The sequence below is a fragment of the Panthera tigris genome, chromosome B1 (genome assembly GCF_018350195.1).
Source record: "Panthera tigris isolate Pti1 chromosome B1, P.tigris_Pti1_mat1.1, whole genome shotgun sequence".
NCBI classification, from domain to species: Eukaryota; Metazoa; Chordata; class Mammalia; order Carnivora; family Felidae; genus Panthera; species Panthera tigris.
In genome coordinates this window covers 162,974,230-162,999,330 of record NC_056663.1, presented here as the reverse complement: position 1 = coordinate 162,999,330, position 25,101 = coordinate 162,974,230, and the positions used below count along the sequence as shown (strand labels likewise).

Genomic DNA, 25,101 nt, shown 5'->3' with positions numbered 1-25,101 from the left:
CATCAGGAAAATGCAAATCAAAACCACAATGAGATATCACCTCACACCTGTCCGAATGGCTAAAATTAACAACACAGGAAACAATAGGTGTTGGAAGGAGAAAAGGGAACCCATTTGCGCTGTTGGTGGAAATGCAGGCTGTCACAGCCACTCTGGAAAACAGTGCGGAGGTTCCTCAAAAAACTGAAAACAGAACTACTGTATGCTCCAGGAATTGGACTATTAGGTATTTACCCAAAGGGTACAAAAATACAGATGTAAAGGGGTACATGCATCCCAATGTTTATAGTAGCACTATAAGCAGTAGCCAAACTATGGAGAGAGCCCAAATGTCCATTGACTAATGAATGCATAAAGAAGATGTGGCATATATATATATATATATATATATATATATATATGATGGAATATTACTCAGCTGTCAAAAGAATGATACCTTGTCATTTGCAATGATGTGGATGGAGCTAGAGTATATTATGCTAAGTGAAATCAATTAGAGAAAGACAAATACAATATAATTTCATGCATATGTAGAATTTAAGAAACAAAACAGATGAACATATGAGAAGTAGGGGGAGAGAAGAGAGGGAAAAAAATCACAAGAGACTCCTAACAATAGAGCACAAACTGAGGGTTGACAGAGGTAGGTGGGTGGAAGATGGGCTAGATGGGTGATGGGGATTAAGGAGGACGCTCTCTGTCCACCATCTTTCCGTGCTGCCATAATGGTGTGCCTGAATGTCCTGGCAGATGCTCTCAAGAGCATAAACAATGATGAAAAGACAGGCAAATGCCAGGTTCTTATCAGGCCATTCTCCAAAGTCATCGTCTGATTTCTGACTGTGATGATGAAGCATGGCTACATTGGTGAATTTGAAATCATCGATGATCAGAGAGCTGGAAAAATTGTGAACCTCAGAGGCAGGTTAAACAAGTGTGGAGTGATCAGCCCCAGGTTTGATGTACAACTCAAAGATCTAGAAAAATGGCAGAATAATCTGCTCCCATCCCACCAGTTTGGTTTCGTTGTACTGACAACCTCAGCTGGCATCATGGACCATGAAGAAGCAAGACGAAAACACACAGGAGGGAAAGTCCTGGGATTCTTTTTCTAGGGATGTAATACATTCATACTAATAAAATGCCTCACTGGAAAAAAAAGAAAAGAAAAAGGAGAGCACTTGTGATGAGCATTGGGTATTGTATGTAAGTGATGAATCACTGAATGCTCCTGAAACCAATATTGTGCTGTATGTTAACTAAAATTTAAATAAAAACAAAACAAAATGAAATGGTTAAGGAGGGGATAAAAGTTAAGACTCATGGTGGATAGGTCTAGAAGTTTATGCCTTTGTGTAGAGGTAAGTAATGAAGAGACTGGAGGGAAAGAAATAAAGAAATAGAAGAAAAATGTCCAGGGCTGAAAAAGAGGAATCTTGATTGAATGTATCCTCTAAATCCTGAATGGGATGAAGGAGACTAAATCCACATTGAGAGACACCCTGGCAACATTTCAGGAATCACAGCCCTCGTTTCCACAGGATCTAGACACATTTCAAATTGCTGAAGACTGTGGGATTGTTATTGCTTCAGTAACTTAACTCTTGAAATAACTCTCCTATACTCTGTTCTCGAGGTGTAGAGAGTAAGCAGCCAATGGATGTGTCTTGATCGATGTGCCTCCGGAGGAAAATGCACAGATACACTAAATTTAGATTCTAGGAATAGTATCACATAAAACAGAATGCAAAATAACAGTAAAGGAGATAAACAATAATTCATAGAAGAAAATAACAATTTCATATCTGTACCTGCTGTTGAAGCCCAACAAAAAGAACACCACGGACACCTGCTGCTTATACAAGCTGAGTTTACTGAAATTGTGAGCAAGGAAAAACATGAGCTGGATGGAATCTCAGTAGGGTCTCCAGAGAGGAAAATTAGGGAAGAGTGCTTGCAGAGTTTGTAGGACTGGGGTTAGGTCAGGATTGACAGAATTTGTAAATCTGGCAGGTTGCTAGAACTGTCTGTGGTCTTTGGAACACAGAAATGAATCCACGTGAAGTGACTGTTACTATAGCCTTATCTTGGGATATATGGGTCTGAATGAGCTAGTGTTAAAATAATTTGCGTTTAGATAGTTTATATTGCATATTATGATTTGGTACAGTTGATCTATTTTGCAAATCAAAAATACAGGTTTCTTGTTTGTTTGTTTGTTTTTTTTTACCAATTGTGGTTTCCATTTCTTTTTTCACTGTAGTATTTAGGGAACTGCTTGGATGGGCACTCAATGAATGGTTGAATGAATTAGTAAATTAACCACTAAAGGGGAATCTGGAACAGTGGTCTTAAATATCTACACACAAAAGCATGTGGCAGGGCTGCTCAATAAAAATTCAGATTCTGGGGATACCCCTCAGATAGTTTGACTCAGTAAGTCTGGATTTGGGGTGAGGTGATTCTGATGCAATTGATCCACAGTTTCCACTTTTGAGGAGCTTGCACAGTGGCAAGACAAAGTAGGCTTGAGATGTTAACAAGTGCAAGGAAATAAGACCTACAGGTATCTCTGAGATTGCTAAGATAGGATTGATAAGTGAACTAAGGTAATCAAGAGTAGGTCCCCTTCAAAAGAAGCCAGCTGCTAGAAAAGGGAGCAGAATCAACCTGTATGTCTATAAGAACACACCTACCTGACAATCCACGCATCTCTAGGTGATACACAGTGGCAAGCACTTAGCTGAGAATTAAAGGGAAATAGAAGTGATATTGCTGGGGGGGGGGTGGGGGGGGGAGGAAGCGATATTGCTACAGTAGAGCACTTTAGATTACGGTGTCTTCACAGGTATGTTACTAGGCTATTTCATATTCATAATAAAAGATCTGGGTACCCGAGTGGCTCAGTCGGTTAAGTGTCTAACTTCAGCTCAGGTCATGATCTCATGGTTTGTGAGCTCGAGGCCCGCATCGGGCTGCCTGCTGTCAGCACAGAGCCCACTTTGGATCCTCTGTCCCCCTCTCTCTCTCTGCCCCTCCCCTTCTCTCTCTCTCTCTCTCTCTCAAAAACAAGTAAACATTTAAAGACAATAATAAAAGGCCAAAATTTGAATGCTTTGTTGTTTTTTTGTTGAGGTATATAATAAAAGGCCTAAATTTGAATGCATTATTATTTTTTTTAATTGAGGTAAATTAACAACAAATTAACCATTTTAGAATGAACAATTCAGGGGCAAGTTAGTGGCACAATGTTGTGCAACCACCACCTCTGCCTAATCCAAAACGTTTTCATCATCCCTCAATAAAACTCTTTCCCATTAAGCAGTTACTCTCTCCTCTCTCCTACCCCCAGCTCCTGACAACTGCTGATCTAGTCTGTCTCTACAGACCGACCCATTCTGGATGTTTCACATAAAACGAAATCACAGAACATGTGACCTTTTGTGTATGGCTTCTTTCATGTAGCACATGTTTCCAAGTTTCTAAGTTTCATCCACATTGTGGATGGATCAGTTCTTCAGTTTTATGGCTAATAATACCCCATTGTCTGCATACACCACAAATTAATTTATTCACTCATCTATCCATGGATATTTGGGTTGTTCGTACCTTTTTGTTATTATAAATAGTGCTGCCTGTTCATGTGCATGTATTTGTTTGAGTAGCTGTTTTCAATTGTTTGGGGTACACCTACCTACGAACAGAATTGCTGGGTCATATGGTGATTCTGTTTACCTTTTGGGGAACTGCCAAACTATTTTCCCCAGTGGCTGAAACATTTTACATACCCTCCAGAAATGGAATGGTTGTAATTTCTCCACATCCTTGTCCACACTTGGTCTGTCTTTCTTTTTCTTTCTTTCTTTCTTTCTTTCTTTTCTTTCTTTCTTTCTTTCTTTCTTTCTTCTTTCATTTATTTATTTTGAGAGAGAGAGAGAGAGTGCACAGCAGGGACAGAAAGGGAGAGAGAGAGAGAGTCCCAAGCAGGCTCTGAACTGACAGTTCTATGCAGGCCTTGAACTCATGAACCATGCATGAGATCATGACCTGAGCTGAAATAAAGAGTCAGACGCTCAACCAGCTGAGCCACCCAGGGGCCCCTAAAAAAAATAGAAAGAAAGAAAGTCTCCCCAGCCACACTGACCTTGCTGTTCATCAATGTGATTGGGATACTCCTGCCTCAGGGCCTTTGCACTTACTGTTTCCTCTGCCTAGAGCACTCTTATCCCAGATCTCCCCAGGGCTTGTACCCTCATCTGCTGTAGGTCTCTTCATGTGTAATCTTCTTTGCCTTCAATAATACTCTAGTTACAATTGCAGCCTCTGCCCACTCTCCAGACCTCCCTCTCCCCCATTCTGCTTTAGAATTTGCTTTAGCAACACTGAAAACATTATGTTTATTTATATATAAACATCTCCCAATAGAGTGCAAGCTCAATGAGGGCATGGATTTTTTTTTTTTAACATTGAGATATAATTCACATGCCACACAATTTACCTACAAAGTATACAATTTGGGGGTGCCTGGGTGGCTCAGTCAGTTAGGCATCTGATTTCAGCTCAGGTCATGGTCTTGCAGTTCATGGGCTCTGTGCAGACAGTTCAGAGCCTGGAGCCTGCTTCAGATTCTCTGTCTCCTCTCTCTACCCATCCCCCCCTGCTCACACTCTGTCTCTCTCTCTCAATAATAAATAAACATTAATAAAAGGTACACAAATGCATTTTAGTATAATCACAGATTTGTCTAACCATCATTCCAATTTTAGAATATTTTCATTCATTTCTCCTTGCAAAATACATGCCCATTAGCAGTCACTCTCTTTCTTGCCATCCGCCACTCCCTCCACCCGCCATAGGCAGTGACTAATTTACTTTTTGTCTCTATAAATTTGCCTATTCTGGACATTTCATAAAATTGGAGTTATGCAATACATGGTCTTTTGTGACTGGCTTCTTTTGCTTAGCATGTTTCCAAGGTTAATGCCATAGAGTATCTGTACTTCATTCCTTTTCATGGCTCACTAGTATTCCATTGTATAGATATTCACATTTTATTTATCCATTCATCAGTTAATGGATATGAATAATGCTGCCATGAACATTTATATATAGGTTTTTGTGTGTATATATGTTTTCATATTTCTTGGGTATGTAACTAGGAGAGGAATTACTGGGTTATAGAGTAATTCTCTGCTTAACCTTTAAAGAACTGCCAAACTATTTTCCAAACAGCTGTAAGTTTACATTCTCACTAGCAATGTAATTTCTTCAACACTTGTTCTCTAAGCCTTTTGCCAAGACTTGTTATTATCTGTCTTTTTCATATAGTCATCCTAGTAAATGTTAAATGTCCTCATTGAGGTTTTGATCTGTATTTCCCTAATAGCTAAGATGCTGGGCACATTTTCATGTTCTTATTGGGTATTTGTGTATCTTCCTTGGAGAAATGTTTATTCAGATCTTTTGCTCTTTTTTGATTGGGTTACATATCTTTTTTTTAAGGTTTGTATTTAAATTCCAGTTGGTTAATATACAGTGTAATTAGCTTCAGGTGTAGAATATAGTGATTCAACACTTCCATACATCACCCTGTGCTCATCATGACAAGTGCCCCCCTTAATCCCCATAACATATTTCACCCACCCCGCCCCACCTCCCCTCTGGTAACCATCAGTTTGTGCTCTGTAATTAAGAGTCTGTTTCTTGGTTTGCCTCCCTCTCCCTCTCTCTCTTTCTTTTTTTTCTTTGTTCATTTATTTTGTTTCTTAAATTCCACATAGGCATGAAATTGTATGGTATTTGTCTTTCTCTGACTTTTTTCACTTATAATACACTCTAGCTCCATCTCCGTCATCACAAATTCTTTTTTATGGCTGAGTAATATTCCATTGTGTATATATATATATATATATATATATATATATATCACATCTTCTTTATCCATTCTTCCGTCAATGGACACTTGGGCTGTTTCTATAATTTGGCTGTTATAGATAATGCTGCTCTAAACATTGAGTCATGTATTCCTTTCAATTAGTATTTTTATATTCTTTGGGAAAATACCTAGTAGTGCAATTGCTGTGTTAGAGGGTAGTTCTATTCTTAACTTTTTGAGGAACCTCCATACTGTTTTCCAGAGCGGCTGCACCAGTTTGCATTCCCACCAGCGGTGCAAGAGGGTTCCCCTTTCTCCGCATCCTCGCCAACACCTGTTCTTTCTTGTGTTGTTAATTTAAGCCGTTTGACAGGTGTGAGGTGGTATCTCATTGTGGTTTTGATTTGTATTTCCCTGATGATGAGTGATGTTGAGCATCTTTGCATATGTCAGTTGGCCATCTGGATGTCTTCTTTGGCAAAGTGCCTATTCATGTCTTCTGTCCGTTTCTTCACTGGATTATTTGTTTTTTGGGTATTGAGTTTGATAAGTTGTTTATATATTTTGGATATCAGATATGTCATTTGCAAATATATTCTCTCATTCTGTATGTTGCCTTTTATTTTTGTTGATTTGTTCCTTGGCTGTGCAGAAGTTTTTTAATTTGATGAAGTCCCAATAGTTTATTTTTACTTTTGTTTCCCTTGCTTTAGGATATTTATTTATTTATTATTTATTTTGAGAGAGAGAGAGAGAAAGTGTGAGTGGGGGAGGGACAGAGACAGAGGGGGAGAGAATCCTAAGCAGTCTCCGCATTGTCAGTACACAGCCTGATGTGGGGCTTGAACTCAAGAACCATAAGATCATGACCTGAGCCAATGTTGGACACTTAACCCACTGATCCACCCAAGTGCCCCCTCAGGACACGTAGTTAGTAGGAATTTGCTATAGCCAATGTCAAAGAGGTTACTGCCTGTGTTCTCCTCTAGGGTTTTTATGGTCTCAGGTCTCACATTTAGGTCTTTAATCCATTTGAATTTATTTTTGTTTTCGGTGTACAAAAGTGATCCTGTTTCATTTGCATTCTGCTGTCCAGTTTTCCCAATACCATTTGTTGAAGAGATTCTTTCCCCGTTGGGTATTCTCTCCTGCTTTGTTGAAGATCAATTGACCATATAGTTGTGGGTTCATTTCTGGGTTTTCTATTCTGTTCTATTGATATATGTATCTATTTTTGTGCTGGCACCATACTGTTTTGATCACTACAGCTTTGTAATATAAGCTGAAGTCTGGAATTGTGATGCTTTCAGCTTTGCTCTTCTTTTTCAAGGTTGCTTTGGCTCTTTGGGGTCTTTGGTGGTTCCATACACATTTTAGGATTGTTTGTTTCAGCTCTGTGAAAAATGCTATTGGAATTGCATTAATGCTGTAGGGATTGCATTAAATGTGTAGATTGCTTTGGGTTGTACAGACATTTTAACAATATTTGTTCTCCCAGTCCATGAACATGGAATGTTTCTCCATTTCTATGTGTCTTCTTCAATTTCTTTCATCAGTGTTTTATAGTTTTCAGAGTACAGATAATCTTTTTAAAGGTGTGAGAGTTCTTTATGTTGGCCAGATACAAGTCCCTTACTAGATAAATAATTTGAAAATATTTTCTCCCATTCTGTGGATTGTCTTTTTATTTTCATGATGGTGTCTTTAGTAGCACAAAAGTTTTTGGCTTTGATGAAGTCCAATTTATCTGTATTTTTCTTTTGTTGCTTGTGCTATTGGTGTCTTATCTAAGAAAGCATTGTCTAATTCAAGTTCACAATGATTTATGCCTATGTTTTCTTATAAGAGTTCTATAGTTTTATCTCTTCCATTTAGGCCCATGATTCATTTTGAGTTCATTACTGTATATGGTATGAGGGAGCAGTCCAAGTTAATCCTTTTGCCCGTGGACACCCAGCACCACTGTTGAAAAGACTATCCTTTCTCCATTGAATTGTCTTGGCACCCTTATTGAAAATCACTTAAATATTAATCCTCAGAATTTTAATTTATGCACTCTCAATTCTATTCTATTGATCTATATGTCTATCACTATGTCCGTACCACATCGTCTTGACTACTGTAGCTTTGTAGTAAGTTTTGAAATTGGGAAATGTGTATCATCCAACCTTATTCATATTTTTCAAGATTGCTTTGGCTATTTGAGGTCCCTTGAATAGCCGAACATGAATTTTTATGTTTTGTTAATCGTTGTATCCCCAGAGTTCAGCACAGTCCTGGCACATAGTAAATGCTAAACAAGTATTATTTAAATAAACACATAAATTCTCATAAAATTACAAAATAATAATTATGAAGTAGACATTTCTGGAAAAAAAAAAGCCTTGCTTAGCATTCCTTCCCTCTATTCTTCTGGAAAGAACACTCACACTATCTTAGAAAACTACCCCTTACTAACTTCATGTTGTTCTTTTGGGGCTTCATATCATAGTATCCAATACCCCTGGCCTCAGAAGACAGTTTATGATTCAGGGCTGGCCAATTCCATTCCATTTCCTGTCATACTGATAGGCTTTGGTATGATCATGTGAGTCAGGCCCTGCCAATCAGAGTTCTGTCCTAAGATCACACGTTTTGAGAAGTGACCCCAACCGTAAAAGAATGCACCCTACCAAGTTGAGAACCACGGGAAGAGTGTCCTGTTGAGTTCTAGTTCCCGGATCCAGTGGCCCCCTGAGGCTGGACTATCTCTGCTAAGCTTGGCAGGATTCTCAATTGTATACAATGTAACGACTCTGGTTAAATTACACAGATGAGGAATTCATGGGAAGGCTTTGGGACGCTCACAGAATGCATGGGAAGTTTGAAAAACCTGGCTGAAGTGAGAGCCAAGGAGGGTAGAGCATGATTTAGATCCTGCCGTAGAAGTTTTGTGCTTTGGACTTCCGGCTCGTGTTAGACCCTGCTACTCTTGAATTCTCTGCCCCTGGACCCTCAACCTTCCTGCAGTCAAGAAACCATCTCTAATTCACTCTTGGACCTCTGCACCATTTTCTTAAGAGGTGAAGTCCTGGATAGGAGCCTCTACTTTTCATATGTGGCCCTAGGTCAGCCACCATGGCCCTCCTCTCAGTGCCAGGACCAGCATTCAATAAATAAATTTGCTTCTATTATTACACTTGCTTTGCCTTTTTTTGATTATCTGAGCCAAAAAATTCCCCTCTCCACCCTTTTTTTGGTCTTGGCTACATTGATTGAATTTCTATCATTTACAACAAAAGAAATCTGATTAAAGGAAATAAAAATAATAGTAACAGCCACGATTTATGGTATGTTAGCAGGTAAATACTTTACATACTGTTGTATTAGTTTCCTATGGCTGCTGTAACAAAATGCCATAAATGTAGTGGTTTAAAACACACATACTTATTATAGTTCTTGAATCAGAAGTACAAAATGAGTCTCATGGGGCTGTAAAGTCAGGGTGTTGTCAGGCTGTGTTCCTCCTGGAAGGAATTCACTTACTTGCCTTTTCTAGCTTCTAAAAGACGCCAGGATTCCTTGGCCCTTCCTAGCAGCTGCTTCGCTCCGACCTCATCACATCTCCTTCTCTGACTCTGACCCTCCTGCCTCTCTCTTTCACTTGTAAGGATCCTTGTGATTACAGAGGGCCCACCGGGAGAATCCAGGATAATCTCCCCATCTCAGAATTCTTAATCATACGTACAAAGTCCCTTTTGCCATGTTAAGTAACATATTCACAGGTTTCCCGGATGAGGGTGTGGACATGTTTGGGGTGTCATTACTCTGTCTACCACACGTCTCATCTGTTTGAGTCCTCACAACAGTTCTGTCATGCTCATTTCGAAAATAAAGGAATATTGCACAGAGAGTTCAAATAATGTGTCCCATGTTGAGCCGAAGAGCCAATGTTCAAGCCTTGGCTGCCTTTCCAAAGTCTGGGTGCGTTATGTTTTCATAACCCTTCTACCTGGCTTCAATAGTCTTGTTGGCGTGGGAGTTGTGGTGAAGGAAGTATGGAAAGGATCTGATGGATGCATCATCTTTGTGTTTCCCTTCGTGTCTGATGAATTGAGAAAAGAATGGCAGAGTCTCTTGGATCTGGAGATACAGGGAAGAAAAGGAACCTAATTCTATGAATCTTATTTCCAAATGTTGGCTTATTCAGCAGCCTCCATAGGACAGCCTGCATCTCAAGCCAATAGAGCTTGGCTTAGTAAAAGGGGACTCGAGTCTCACAAAACCTCAAATACCAGCTCCTTTAACAAAGCTAATAGCCACAGTGGCATGAGATATTGCATGCAGCTGAAATTCTTCAGGCCCTGGAATTAAAGGGGAAGGATATACCCAAAAGAAGGACTGTCCTTAATTTGGGAATAATACAAAGACCAATGGGAAAGCAGACTGTTCTCGGCTGACAAAACGACAGAGGATTTCAAGTTGCCTGACACCCCTAAACAGGGCGTTAGGCATATTTAACATCCAGCTATGTCAGATCTAGAAAATGCTTCACCTGAAAGGCAGCCCACTAGCACTCAGCATGCAGAGACAGAATAAAAGCTGCTGACTCTTGCTTATGAAATCAATCCCACCAGCCCTCCACAGCCAAATTCTAGACAAACCAGAGCCATTTATTAACATAAGCATAAGTTGGAGTCTGCATACACTCAGGCCCAGTAGAAATCACAGGCGAACTGGTGGCAACGAGAGACACACAGAAAAGCTACTCTGTACTCTAATACTCACTTCATCCAGTCACAGTGGACAGAATGACCGCCATTAAGAGTGACTCAAGTCTTGATGTTATACTGAGTTTCCATTACATGCCGGAGACAATACTAGATCATCAAAGACAGAGTTCCTGCTCTGAAGATGAGGCAGTCTTAGAGAGTAGAGGTTTCTGACATGGAGGGATGGGGGCGTGGCCGAGGGAGGAGGCCCAACAGTCTTGGGAGGAGGGAGAGCTGGAGCAGCTTTGCTCTATGAGCTGGGACTCTCCAGTTGCACGTGACAGAAACTAAATTTGAACTGTAAATAGAAAATGTGATGTTATGAGAGCAAGGCCCTGGAAAGGCGAGGCATCAGCTAAGACTCAGAAGTGACTAGAACTAGGAACTAGATAGCCATCATGACGAAGTCACTGCAAGGGCTGTTCCCTGTGTCTGGAAAGCTCTTCCTTTCCACTTAGTTTATTTACTACCCATCATTCATGTGTCTCCAGTTGCCTCCTCGGGGCAACCTGCCCTCTTTCCACTCATTTCTCTTACTGAATCACACCGAGTCCTGGCTGGTCTCTTTGAGCCTCTGGGACAAACTAGAAAATGATGACCCTTTTGGGTGGACAGTGCCCAGTGTGTCAAGAACAAAGTACCCTTTCCTCTGAGCAAACACAGCTTCACACCAAGCCCCATGGGTTGGTGAGCAGGCTGTTTAAGTGGTATTCCAGCCCTCTGCCCCCATGGCTGTGCCCCATTGTGCAGTGCACAAACTATATACCTGTGCAGAGTAGCTGAGCCAGCTCCCCTATTGTAAGCTCTTGAGGGGCACCTGGGTGGCTGAGTCGGTTAAGCTTCGGACTCTTGATTTCAGCTCACGGTTCATGGGTTGGAGCCCTGCATCAGGCTCTATGCTGTCAGCACTTGACTTCTGCTTGGGATTCTCTCTCCCTCCCTCTCTCTCTGTCCTTCTCCCATTCATTTTCTGTAAATGAATAAACTTAAAAAACAACTGTGTACTTTTTCTCCTTATTACTTGTTAAAATAGCAATTTTAGGAAGGCCTGGGTGGCTTAGTTGGTCAAGCATCCGACTCTTGATTTTGGCTCAGGTTGTGATCTCAGGGCTGTGAGATGGACTCCCGTATCAGCCTCCACGCTGAGAATGGAGCCTGCTTAAGATTCTCTCTCTCCCTGTACCGCACGTGCTCTCTCTCTCTCTAAAAAAAAACAAACACAATTTTACATTGCTTGCATGATTATTTAAGGTATGCCTCCTTTGAAATCTCATAAGCTCCATGAGGGCAGCAATTGGGTCTGTTTTTGCTCAACGTGTAATTTCTAGAGCCCAGCAGTGTCCGGCACATGGAAGGCCATTGATATTGGTCATTTCATAAATAAATGAATGAGCTAGCAAGAGATCATGTGCTCACTGGGAGTGGGAGGCATGCTGATTGGCTATCATAACTCTGTTTGATGAATGGTGGGGTGAGTAGTTCCCCAAAAGAAGCAAAAGAGGGGCAGGCCGGGCAGAAAAGCATCCAAGTGTCCCCACCCAGCCATTGGCCTGCCTTGGGCAGTGTCTGACCAGTCACTTCTGCGTCTGTGCTTCCTCACCTGTGAGATGAGGGATTGTGCCCAGCTCATCTCTGAGATTGTCCCGTCCAACGTTCTGTTCCCTTTTGTTCTGGTTCCGTTCACTCCTTCCAAGTTCCATTCTAGTGCTGAAGGTACTAAGTGGAAAAAGACATGACTGTGGGCAGCCTCAGTCAAGGAAGGCTTAATGGAGGTGAACCTGTGCTGAGTGGGAAAGGCTGGGGAGGAGCTGTAAAGGAGAGACAGACGTGGGCAGACCTGGGGTGGGAGGCTGGCTGTGGGAAGTATGTTATTGGTGTTTGTCGGGAGTCTTTTTTTTTTTTTTCAAATGTAAATATCTTTGCAAGGGGTACTATCTTAACACATCTATGTTTCCCCTGAACTAGCTTATCCGAGAACAGCAAGCCAGTCATGCACAAGGAGCTGAGGGAATGAGACATTGGACAGGTAAGTTTTAATCATCAAAATAGTCCCGAATACAAGCGCCTCTAGGGTGTGTGAAAGCAGGCTGGTCGCCCTGGGGTCTACACGGTGCCCTTGTGTCTTGGGCTCCAATAGTGGCAGAGTGACTCAGAGACAGGGAAGAAAGAAGTGTCTCCATTGCCTGGTGCAAAAACCAGCAGGAGGAATGGGCCCTAACCCCCTTCCGGGGAGCACAGAGTGCAATAACCTCTCAGGACCGGCCTATTCTCCTTCCACTTCTTCAGGCAACCCCTCTGTGTCTGCCCTCCAGGATGTCGTTTAAACTCAAGTCTGGCTTCTTCAATCCTGCTCCTATCAGGGAACAAAGAGGTTTCTCCTTACTCACTAAGGGCGGACCTCATCCTGAAAATGGGCGCCCTCTGTCCTGGAGGGCCAGCCACCAGGCACCACAACGGGGCCCTGGACTGCTGGAAGGGGAGCCGGAAAAGGGAGAGAAGGCTCAGCAAGGTCAAGAGGGAGGCAGGGGCAAGAGGCACAGTTTTGACCCACGCGCACTGGCAACCCTTTAAAGTCGAATTGCCCGTAACAATATTCTGCTACTTTTGGCCCTACTCTTACAGACCCCAACATGTAGTCCTGTTACCAGGTCCCCAAATAGGTTTAACAAGGAAGAGAATAAGGACACCTGGGTGCCTCAGTCAGTTAAGCGTCTGACTTCGGCTCAGGTCATGATCTCACAGCCCATGAGTTTGAGCCCCGCGTCAGGCTCTGTGCTGACAGCTCAGAGCCTGGAGCCTGATTTGGATTCTGTGTCCCCGATTCTCTCTCTGCCCCTCCCAGGCTCGCTCTCTCTATCGCTCTCAAAAATAAGTAAATATCAGAAAAAATAAAAAAAAAAAAAACAAAAACAAAAACAAGGAAGAGAATAAATTTCCATACCCTGGAACTGGGAAAACCGTGTTTCATGTTGCCACTGATGATGGGCAGTGAGAACACAGGACATTTGCCCCAGCCCCCTAGAGCTATGCTAGGTGTGACTGCCTACTGTTGCTGGAAAAATAGGTACAGCGTCCGCAACAGAGGACTTTGGGCTGTGTGTTGGGGGAGGGGTGGAGAGGGTGGGCACACAGCCATCTGTACAATGCTATGCAAAGAAGCAATATAGCAAAGTGATTGAAAATACGGATCTGGAGCCAGTCTGCTCGGGTTTAATTTCTCCCAGTTCAGCCATTTACTAGCTGTATGACTTTGGGGGAGTTCCTTCACCTATCTGTGCCTTAGTCGCCTCACCTGTAAAATGAGTCTAACGAAAGTTTGTACTTCTTGGGATTGTGGAGAGGATTACATGGGTTGACAGGAACACTAGAACAGTGCCTGGTGCCAAGTGAGTGGTGCTTAAGTGTTTGCCAATACAGTATTTATATCCGCCGGTCTATCATCTGCGAATCTGAAATGTGTCCCAAAGCTATAGTTATAAATTTGAATGGAGGTTTAGAACAGACTACGGTGGTGGTGTTAGAGCTTTGAAGCCAGAATACGTGATTGGGAGGTGGAGGGATGCAGAATGAAACGGAGCAGTGGCAGGGGTTCAAGGTCAGACTTCCCCAGTAAATTGACCAGACTGTGGGGGTGGGGCAGGGCAGCTGGGAGGCCCGGGGCGCAGTGGGGCTGATCAGGGCCTGGGGTCAGGGAATGGATGAGAGGGTGAAACAATTAGATGAGAGGGAAGGCAAAAGGTCCCCTGTGCACTGGGGAGGACCCCGAGTCCGAGTGTGGGTGGCTGCAGAAAAAGCAGTTTTGACTGCAACCTCGTTTGGAACTGGAGGGGAGCAAAATTTAGAAACAGAAATCTTGGGCACCTCCTCTTGCTCTTTGTCCAATAGTCCAATATCTCCATACCGTCTTGAAAATGCTGCCCCCTGTCCCAAGCCAAGCCTTCCCTTCTCTCCCACGACTCCACAGCCTGAAACTGTTCAGGTCCCCCTACTTGAGTGCAGGCTCAGAGGTCAGCCAGACTCGGGAGGGTAGTGTGGAACTCCTCTCTCATCAACAAATTACTCATAGCCACTGACTAATCCCTGAAGTGCCTGGGTTTTAAAAAGGAAATATAAACTCAAATGAATGTCTAATCTAGGAATTCTTAATTTAGGGGGTGATGGGGTGGGCATAGGTGGGTTTCAGGCCTTTGACAGAGTCATCATTTTCAATGCTTCCTAAAGGGGTCTGTGACTCCCAAAATGTTGGGGGCATTTGCTTTAACCTACTTGGACGAAGGCAGTGTAACAAAGTGAAGTGTAATAAGCATTCAGGTTAGTTGGAAGAAAATATTTTTCAATTGGGTAAATTAGCGATTTGTACGTGTGTGTATGTGTGCCTGTGTGTGTGTGTGTGTGTGTGTGTACATGCACGCCTCCAAATTCTTTTTCTATTTTGGAACCACAGATATTTTTCTTAAATACTTGGATTCATTGCTTTCTTCCCACAACATGGCTTCTGTTGTCGGGGGGTTCTTCTTGGGGGGTTCGGGTATGAGTGTCAGGAGACTTGCAGTAGCTGAGGAAGATGTAACCGGGTTATAGGAGCTGGAATCTGCTTAGTCACAGGTGTTTTGACACCCTACATCCTCTTCCTTTCTAGAACAGGAAGTTCTTACTTCCATAACATGTTATCACCAAGGAAGTGAGCATATATTTTCCTCAGCTCCTGTCTTCCTCTTCCCTCCCCCACTTCCTACTGCTGCCTGCCGGCTCCATCCACTCTCCCAGAATGCTCCACTTTGCCATAATGAGATGCTCGGCAGCCACCGACGTCTGGAGATGGATGGGGCCTCCTGTACTGCCCTGAGAGGGATGTTAAAAAGACATTGTATTCATGGAAGCAGGCTAGAAAAGGCGAGGAGAAACGAAGAGCCTGACAGCACAGAAGCCATTGTACAAGTAAAATGGTTATTCTTTCTGCCCAAACCCTGCTAGCTGGAGTAACTGAAGCAATGCTATATTCATGAAAGTCACTATAAACGTCATGCATTGTTTAGATTCCACTGGAAAATTATACCTTCTGAGATCTAATTTAAGGCAACATCATTAGGACTTGATTAGCTCTGTGCGAATAAGGTGAAAATACCCAATTCAGAAAAGAACATGTGGTAATGAATACATTTTTGTTCAAATACTCTGTTAAGTCCCTAGGCAGGTGTGATTTCTGTAAAATAAAAGGCCCTGGGTAAAATTAAAAAAAAAAAGTGCCAGTTGAAGCATTGTATAGTTGGGCTGGAGAAAAAGATTAGCAAAGAAAAAAAAAAAGCTTATTAATGCTACCCTAATAGTCATGTAGTCATGTGTCAAGAAATCGTGGAAATTGGAAATAGTTTTAAAAATAAATGAAATTTTTTCTCTATATCCAGGAGAAGCAAAAAAAAAAAAAAAATGAAATTGAAATACTGATGTCAAATCTCATCAGAATTGGAAAATTCTTAGCTTTTCTGAGAGATCCCTAAAATGGCAGCTCCATAAAGAAGGAAACCAGGATTTTCTAGATAACTTAAAAACACAGACTCATTTTTGCTTGAAATAGCCCCAAGCATAAAAATTAGCCAACCAACTGTACCTCACAAGACTGCATGAGGTTCACAAAGAAAAATGTGGATGCATCACATAATTGGTGCTCATGCATTTATTTCTGCTTCCCTTTCCTACTTTTATAAATGCTTTCACATATTTTATCATATTTATCTCTGGAAGATATTACTCCCATTTTTATAGACGGAGGAATTGAGGCCCAGACAAGTTTAATTCCTGTTCAAGGGTTAAAGCGGTAGGGTCTGCATCTTATTCCAGGCTGGCTCAAGGGTAATATTTAAAGACATTTTGCCTCTGGTATAGCAGATTCAAAGTCTTTTATGCCAGTAACTGTGGCACTCAGAGAAGGGTAATATTACTTCAAAGGACAAGGAAGAGAAATGATTCACTATGGGAACACAATATATGCTTCTATTTATGTAGAATCCCCTGTAATTTGCTACAATTTGTTTAATTGTTTAGAAATTTCCTATGTACATCTGAACTTCCAGTATCAATCAATTTTCATTAAGCTAGTTTTCAAAAAGTTTGAATGACGCAGCATTGATATGGGGTCCCCATTTTCTTCTTTATTGTGTAAAGTCTCACATGTCAGTTTCAAACTAGGTTAATTTCACACTGGTGACATGTCTTGGTGAAGAAGGCTTTTGTATCCCAACTCAGTGTTCACTGTAAACTCTAGAAAGGAGAAAGGAAGCCAACTTAATGAAACATAGTGACTGTGGAGTTAGAGACAGCTTAGAGGAAAAGAAGGATCTGGGATGACAAGGTGGATGTGAAGGGGAAGGGTTTATTCAAGAGTATGATGAGTACTGCAACTAACAGGTATTGAGCCAGGTACTTTCATATGCTTTCCTTGTACTTATTCATTTGCTTATTTCTCACAACATAACTATGAGGTGGTTCATGTTATTCTCACTCTTTTGCAGATGAGGAAACTAAGACACAGAGAGAGGTGAAATAATTTGTCTTCTTTAAAAAAAATTTTTTTTTTTAAATGCTTATTTGTTTTTGAGAGACAGAGAGAGCGAGCACGGGGCAGGGAGCGGTAGAGAGGGAAACACGGATTCTGAAGCAGGCTCCAGGCTTTGAGCTGTAAGCACAGAGCCTGACACGGGGCTCGAACCCACAAACCATGAGCTCATGACCTGAGCTGAAGTCTGACACTTAACTGACTGAGCCACCCAGGTGCCCCAAAATAATTTGTCTTCTCAAGTGGCGGAGCCGATGGGTTTTTAATCCAGGCCATCTGGATTAAGCCTATGTCTTGCTTCAGAAAAAAATGTCAAAAGTTCTGCCATGTCTAAAAATGCCCAGTGCAGAGTTGGTTCGAAAAAGTGCCATCTCTTAAGGTCTCTTTTTTTCACTTTGGGAGTTACATTACTGACCCAATAGAGGCTGATGAAAAATATGGAAGTCCCGTTAATGTGCATTATAAACCCACATGACAGGTTATCAATTCTACGAAGTAACCTGTGATGATTATAGAGGTCACTTGCTTGTGTTTCACTGTCAGTGTTCTAACCTCTAGCATAATAGGGGCAGGGGAAAAGGAAGCTGATGAAAGAAAAAGTGTGTTAAACAAGATATATGGCAAATGATGCCATCTTTTCAGCTTGTCAATCATCACCAGTTTTTTTTTTTAATTTTTCCCCACGTTTATTCATTTTTGAGAGACAGAGAGAGGCAGAGTGTGAGTGGGGGAGGGGCAGAGAGAGAGGGAGGCACAGAATCCGAATCAGGCTCCAGGCTCCAGGCTCTGAGCTGTCAGCACGGAGCCCGACACGGGCTCAAACTCACGAACCGTGAGATCATGACCTGAGCCGAAGTCGGAAGCTTAACCAACTGAACCACTCAGCCGCCCCAATCATCATCAGTTTTGAGGAGAGACTGTCCCTGTTGGTGACAATGGAGGAAAATGTCTACTTCTGAGCCTTTTCCATTAGCCTAATAATTGGGACATGACTATATACAGGTATTGAAAAATGAAACCTACACTTTTATTACCCTAGTAGCATCTGCAAGTGGCTATTGCAAAACTGTTCTATGAATATAAGTGAAAAGAAGCATAAGTTACAGTGACATTCCTATGAAATTAAAAGCTTAAGAGCCGAAACTGTTTCCCAGTAACACAGGCCTCAATGGTTAAAAGGTTAAGTCCAGTAGGCCGAAGAGGCTGTCCCTTCCCACTGGTATATCAGAGTAGTGAATTTATTACATTCAGCAGAGCCTCATTAGATACTCTAGATAAATAATCTCATTAAAAAAATACCATGAAGTTGATAGTTGCTATTGAAATCAGGTCAAAGGATAAAACAGGTAAGAAGGATAGAGTAACCTGGAACTAATCTTTCTAACTCCTATTTTTCATAATATATATCTACAAAGGCAACCTGAGTCTAGATATTCAACTCGAGAATAAGGCCAGGTTTCACTATCTTTGAAAAGCACATTTATATCCATATCATTATATCCTTATAAATAAGTCTCTTAGGTATGCAGGGCATATATTAACCTGATTAAAAAGAGGGGGAACATTATAACACAGGGAGTTTCACCACTTAGGGACACTATTCCTTATTAGCTAGATGGCAAGTTACTGAAGCTGTCTAAGCCTCCGTTAACTTATCTGCAAATTAGGGATAATATTAGTACTCTACTGGAGTGTTGCAAGGTTAGGTGGAATACTTTAACAAGCAAAGCACGATCACATGGGAAGGAACTAAAAAAAAAGTTGTCATCATTTGGATTAGCAAACTGTCAGTTGGTTATGAGTCTGGAGAAATGAATTATCCTGACCTCTACAGATATATTACTTTGTTTTGTTTTCGTTTCCATGTAAACCTAGGTAGCCTGACTTTTGATAAGAGTGGAGTTCTACACACTCTCGCACTGCAATCTGAGGCTGAATTGATTCCTCCTCGACATGTGTTCTTTTCCATTCTCTTCAAATTTTACCAGGGGCACATTTATCTACTTATCTAAGCAGGCCCAACTTTATTTCAGTCGTAGGACTCTGCCATTCTCCACTCTGTATCCCCATCCCCGACACATGCAGAAAAGCCTGCTATTGTGGGATGTGTGGAATTTGGGGGAAAGTTTTACTCTACCATCACACTCCCAAGATACTTATTAATTTTCCCTCCAAGGATTTGAATATAAATGCACAGAAGTGTAACATTATTATCTCTGTAAGCATCCCCATAAGGATCAAGTAATTTGGAAATGGCACCAGAGAGAAAAACGTTACATGTTATATTACATATTGAAAAAAAATTCTTATTGCGTTTCATAAAAAAGAAGGCAGTATTCCAGCTATGAAGTATAGAACTTGTATCAGGTTTTTATAATAACATTCAAATGGGAAGGAAGAGTAGCTTACCCATCCTTGGAGTTTGAAGGTATGGTATGGGACAGTGTGGTACGGGGGGAAAGACCTGGTCTGGGAGGTGAGAAACCTGAGTTTAGTTACTGCTTTGTTATTAACTAGCTGAGTGATTTAGATTAGACATTTAACTTCTTGGGACCTCAAGTCTCATATTCTTAAAATGAGGAAGTTGGGTTTTCCCAAGGCTTCTCCTAGATCTAAAATTTCACATTACAGTCAACATTCCGTTCACTTTAAGGAACGACTAACTGGTGCCTACTATTTGAAAGCACTATACTAGGTGCTGGGGACATAAGATATATATAACAAGTTTCCTGCCCTCAAAGGTTTCTAGTCTTGTGGATTATTAAAATGATGGGGTGATATTTACAGAATATTATGTAATCATTTAGTTATACCCGTTTTACTATTCATTCAACATGTGGGCAGTAAGTCTTAGCAAACTAAGAATGAACTTAGCCCCTCAATCTTCAGGCTGTAGCTGACCTACCAGAAAGATGTGTACTAATTACTAAGTCTGTTTTTCATTTGAAAATAACCATACAGGCCTGACTGAAAGTGATGCTGAGAAGTAACAAAGGCTGAACATCCTATATATTTTTGTGGACACCCTGAGCCAGTGAAGTGCTGGGTGCTAGGGGCAAAGCAGTGGGCAGATCCCTCATGTAGCTTAGCCATTATATACATTATAAAGTTGGGTGCAAAAAAATCAATACAGTAAATGGCTCCCTAGAACAAATTAGTTGTGGGTTTATTTTAATTTGGTGGTGTCAAGAAGCAAACTCCTTTCTTTGCAAAATAACTGTGTCTCAGCCCTTAAATTACCATGATCAATAAAAAACATACAAATATATATACAAAATATCATGAATTTGTGTAAACTATATATAATTTACTATTTCCTAGATATAGAGTAGGTTGAACACATAAATGTGATAAGGATTGCAAGCACAGCTCTTAGTTCAGAGTAAGAAGGGACTTTTCTTAGAATTAGATCTGCCCAACAAGGAATGGCCTATTTCAGAGTCCGGAGGTACTTACCCATCTCTGTGAGGCCCAGCTGACAGACCTGTTAGGTTAAAAGTCACCAATATGGAGGAGATTCTTGAGAAGAAAACTGAAGTGGATAAATTCAGGTCAATTCTGAGATTCTATAATTAGGTGAAGTGATTCATAAATGTGTTAATGATAGGTACAAAATTATAAGGCTGTAATTTACTCGGGAGACATTAGGGATTTATAGGGATAGAGTATACTACAACAGGAGTGGTGTGGACAGATGAACTGGTTTGATCCTGTTCTTTCAAAATATCTTGTTTTTGGTGTAACATTTATCCACTGATTTGAAACCTAAATTTCAGAACTCTGAAACTCAAAAGCCTTGGCTATAGAAATCTAAAACTTAAACGGCTAATGTTTTGTTACCAGTTGTTTGTAATATTCTTGGAGGCGGTGTGTGTGTGTGTGTGTGTGTGTGTGTGTAATGCCCTGGCTGTAGGCTGGGGCAGAGCCTTGGGATACAGGTAAGTGGTGGATGTGCCCGTGATTGGGGTAGGAGAGGGCTGTCCTACCTAAGTATCTCAAATTATTCTGCTACATTATGGTTAAGTGTGACGACTTGGTTGAAAAGCATTGAAAAAAATGGTTGGAACTCATAAGAATGGTGCGAGTTCTTGTCTTAGGAAACTCAGTGGTCCTAGGAATTCACTTAAATTAACACCTTCCTCTGCCAACTAACAGCCAAATGAGGCCCTCTCAGCGTCAATGAATGACAGTCTCTCAATTCAGCCAGTTGTCCTTCGAGGACTCAGAACCTATCCTCTGGACTTGCCAACGTGCCAGACTGAGCCTGAAGCTGAGATCGTGGCCCTGATTTCCTGCGTGCTGTGGGGGGGGGGGGGGGGCGTATTCAGATGTGTGTATGACGACGGACAATGCCTGTTAGCATTCGAAGCCTTTAGAACAGCCCATTTGTGACCAAGGGAGAAGTGTGTTGATTCTGGAAAAGAAGTGCAATTCAAAACCGGGAAGAGGATGGATTGTTGTAATTGTTGTACAAGAAGTAGGAGTTTGTTCCTTAGAGGGTTTGCTGGAAACGAGAACGCGATGATTCTTTATCCAGCTACCAAGAGAAGTCCCAGTCCAAGTTCGGAGCGGACTGGGCTTCTGTCGAGGACCGCTCCGAGGCGTGCGAGACAAGCGAGTGACGCAAGTTTGGGGCCAACTCCCCTACTCCTTGTAGCGGGACACAAGATGCCCCCAACTGTGCTTTCCCTTTACCGCTCTTCACGCAACACCACGCGTGCTTTGTTTCAGAAGCCGACCCTTCTTTCTCGGTTGGTCTGCAGCTCCACCAATCCCGCCCGTGACGGGGCGGGGCTTCAGGGTCAAGGTGGACCAATTCGCCAGCCTCGCCCCTACACGCGCTTTCGGACCCCCGGGGATGAGTGACAGCAGCCGGGCCCAACCTGCTGCTCCAGAGCGTGGCCTCCGCCAGGGGCGTTACGGGGACGAGGCGCCGGGACCAATCGCATTGGACCTCAAGGGGCGGGGCCTCTTTGCCAGCCCCAGACCGGCGCCCTCCTTACTCCTTTTGTCAAATGAGAGACGCGGAGGGGCGGTCCTTCGACCGAGGTTCAGCCAATGGTTGGAGGCGAAGTGGGCAGGCCGGGAGTGCTGGCGGCTGGTCCTCAGCTCCAAGCCGAGGTGCGGCGAGCCGGTGGGGGGACCGCGAGGCGAGCGCGGGAGCCTGGGCGGCGAGTGGGGTGTGAGCTGCCCGAAAATGCACTCGGATGCCGCCGCTGTCAGTGAGTAACAGAGAGCGAGCTGGCCGGGGCCGGGCGGTTGCTAGCACTCTCCACTCCGCTCCCGCAGTCCCCGCCCCGCGCCTCCTGTCCCGAAACGCGCCGGGAGTCCCTGCCCGGGAGCCACCCCTTCCCCTCCCGGGGCCGGGGCGGGCGGTGACGCTGCGGGCGGCGCGGGGCGGGGGCGGGCGTGGGGGGGAAGGGGCCGGCCTGATGGGGGAGGGCGGAGGTGAGGGGGGTGGGGACTGGCTCCTTTTCAGTGTTGGGGGCAGGGGGGGCGGGACGTGCGATGAAGGGCTGGGACCGGAGTGCCTGGGGTGAATGGAGGTGGAGGCGGCGGCGGGCGCTAGCGGGCAGGGCCGGGGGTGGCACCGGCGCGGGGAGAGAGGGAGGGAGCGAGCGAGCGGGGCGCAGGGGTGAGGATTTCCTAGGGGCTGAGTGGTGCGGGCGGCTCCGTGAGAAAGGCGGGTGAGTGCTAGGGGAGCGCGGGGGCGGGGACAATGGGAAGAAGGCTGGATGGCGGGGGTGGGGGGGGGGAACAATGCGGTGGGGGAATGGGGGCAGCGGTCGAGCGGGGCTGGAGGGCGGGCGCGGAGATGAGGGCTGATGTAACGGGAGAGCGAGGTGGTGGGAAGGATTGGGGTGTGATGGGATAGTTGGGGAGTCCGGCGGGCTGGAGAGGCATAGGGAGGGTGGTAGGGTAATTGGGAGTGGTTAAGAGGGGGGCAGACGTTGGGGTAATAGGATTGAGCAGGTGTTGGGAAGAGAGGGTAATTGGGAGTTAGAGGCGAGGAAGGAGGGGAGGGTTTGAGGTGACAGGATGGGGGTGGGGGTAGGGGTAGGGGAGGTGCGGTGGGGGTGTAAAGCTAGTTGGGAGGAAAGGGGGGTTGGGAGGGGCCGGGGGCAGGGGGAGGACTGTCAAGTCCACATTCGGTCCGCGCGGGGCTCAGGGGAAAGGTGGCAAACTCAGTTTTCAGGGAGGTGTTCCCTCCCCCGGATCAAGATAGGGTCCATGTAAGGGGGAGCCCTGAGCTTCGGGGTGCCGGGAGAGGAGGGGGCGGGGCTGAGGTGGAGGGGGCGGGGAGGTGCCCTGAGGTTGGCGCTGGCCGCGGTTCCCCCAGAGCGGCGGGAAGCGAGGTCAGCGCTGGCGCGGGCTCTGGCTGCGGGACTGGGAGGCGGGGCACGGGCGCGGGCTGCGGGTTTTCCGCGGCGGGAGCGGGAGGGGTCGGGCCCTGGAGACCGGGTGGGGGGTTTTGCGCAGGGGAGGTGTTGGGGTCCCAGGCAGTCCGTGGGTTTGGCAGTCTGTGACGCAGTTGTCTAATTTCTGGTCGTCAGGTGTGGACGCTGGTACCTAGAGACCCGCTTCCCTGCACGGGGGGGCTGGACCACAGGCTCCACGTAGCGCCTGCGGAGCGCGACCTCTGCCTAGCTTGCGGGGAGGACGCGTTAGGGGTTTCCTTTAGGGTCTGGCTCTAGTGGCCGGGTGTGAAGGGGAAAGGCGGTCGCGCGGAATTCTGGGACTTGTAGTCCGCGCCGCGCGGGGCCGCGGTTGGGTTGGGTGCACGTGGGTAACTGTGGAAACGAGTCCCAGAATGCTTCGCGCCTTTCGGAGCTTCCCGGCTCTGCTAACTCGTGCTTTTTCCCCAGCGGACCCGAGCGCGCTCTTGGGAATCTTCTCTTGTCCCCTGGGGCTGGAGCGATTCACTAGACCTTCTCTCTGTGTCAGCGGGAGGGGGAAAACCAAGCCAGACACAGTCCTTTTGCACTTGGGTTCTTGATTCACTAGTTGATTACTTCCTCCGGCATTTGGTGGCCTTATTTGTAATTTGTAGGGTAATGCTTAGCCTTTTATCATCTAGCTCATAGGTTTGGAAAAACATTCAAAATTCAGCACGATCTTAAAGCAGAGTTTAGGATGCTGTGTTTATTGTGGCATCCAGTGTATGTAAACACTAGTTTAAAAGGCTTAATTTTACATAAATCTCGGAATGCAGTGGAGACCAGTGTAACCCTTGTGAAGGTAGTATAGATTATGTGGTTGTATTTCTTGGGCTGTTTGGACTGCCCAGAGATAGGACTTTTTGAAAAAAGATGGTCTTGAGTGATGGAGGAGGCTTAATGGAATTTAGGGTGGAAATGTGCCCATTCATAAAGCCTGCATGAAGACGAACAAAGGGAATATGTGATGTTTCCAGTTTTCAAGGGAATAGGGGAGCAAAGGAAGCTAGAAGAAGGTAAACTTGGTGGAGGGCCTTAAGTTTTCGTATTGGTTTTTTTTTTTTGGTTGTTGTTTGCTTTTAACTGCTACTGTCATTCTTTCTCTTTGCCTCTTTAATATTAGAGACCACCCTCTCAGTCTTTAGGTGCCCTAAATGCCACATCTTTTGCGGATTCCCATTACCATTTAAATACTGAATCTGTACATCACAGAATCTGTAATGTAGAGGGCCATAAGATTAGCTCAGAGATGACAGACTGATTTTATGTGATATATAAGGTATTGTGAAACTATTGGTAGCATAGTCACCAGAAGAATATTATAATGATCCTAATGATAAAATTTGACCAAAAAGTCCTAAAATTTGGAAACCTTTTAGTATGGTTACAAATATACTGAACTTGCATACTTGATTAAGTGATTAATGGTTAAATGATGGCTGAAAAATTGGGCAATGTGTAATTTTTTCAGGAAAAGATTTCTGT

General features: G+C 43.9%; 1 protein-coding gene and 1 pseudogene across 8 annotated transcripts in view; both read left to right on the top strand.

Moving 5' to 3' along the window:
• The first annotated feature begins 722 nt into the window (after positions 1–722).
• LOC102964299 lies at positions 723–1,117 on the top strand (annotated as a pseudogene).
• An 11,217-nt stretch (positions 1,118–12,334) lies between these two features.
• The window catches only part of DCUN1D4 (defective in cullin neddylation 1 domain containing 4), an 84,789-nt gene continuing 72,022 nt past the window's right edge, over positions 12,335–25,101 (top strand). For 3 of the 8 annotated variants that reach the window (XM_042984554.1, XM_042984553.1, XM_042984551.1), the window contains exons 1-2: positions 12,335–12,398; positions 12,592–12,652. In XM_042984554.1, the coding sequence (XP_042840488.1) occupies positions 12,393–12,398; positions 12,592–12,652 (67 nt within the window). In that variant the 5' untranslated portion in view covers positions 12,335–12,392. Of the gene's footprint in view, positions 12,399–12,591; positions 12,653–21,908; positions 21,931–22,236; positions 22,402–22,793; positions 22,867–23,515; positions 23,536–25,101 lie in introns of those variants that run through there. The other 5 variants (XM_042984555.1, XM_042984558.1, XM_042984552.1 and 2 more) reach the window with 5 other exon arrangements.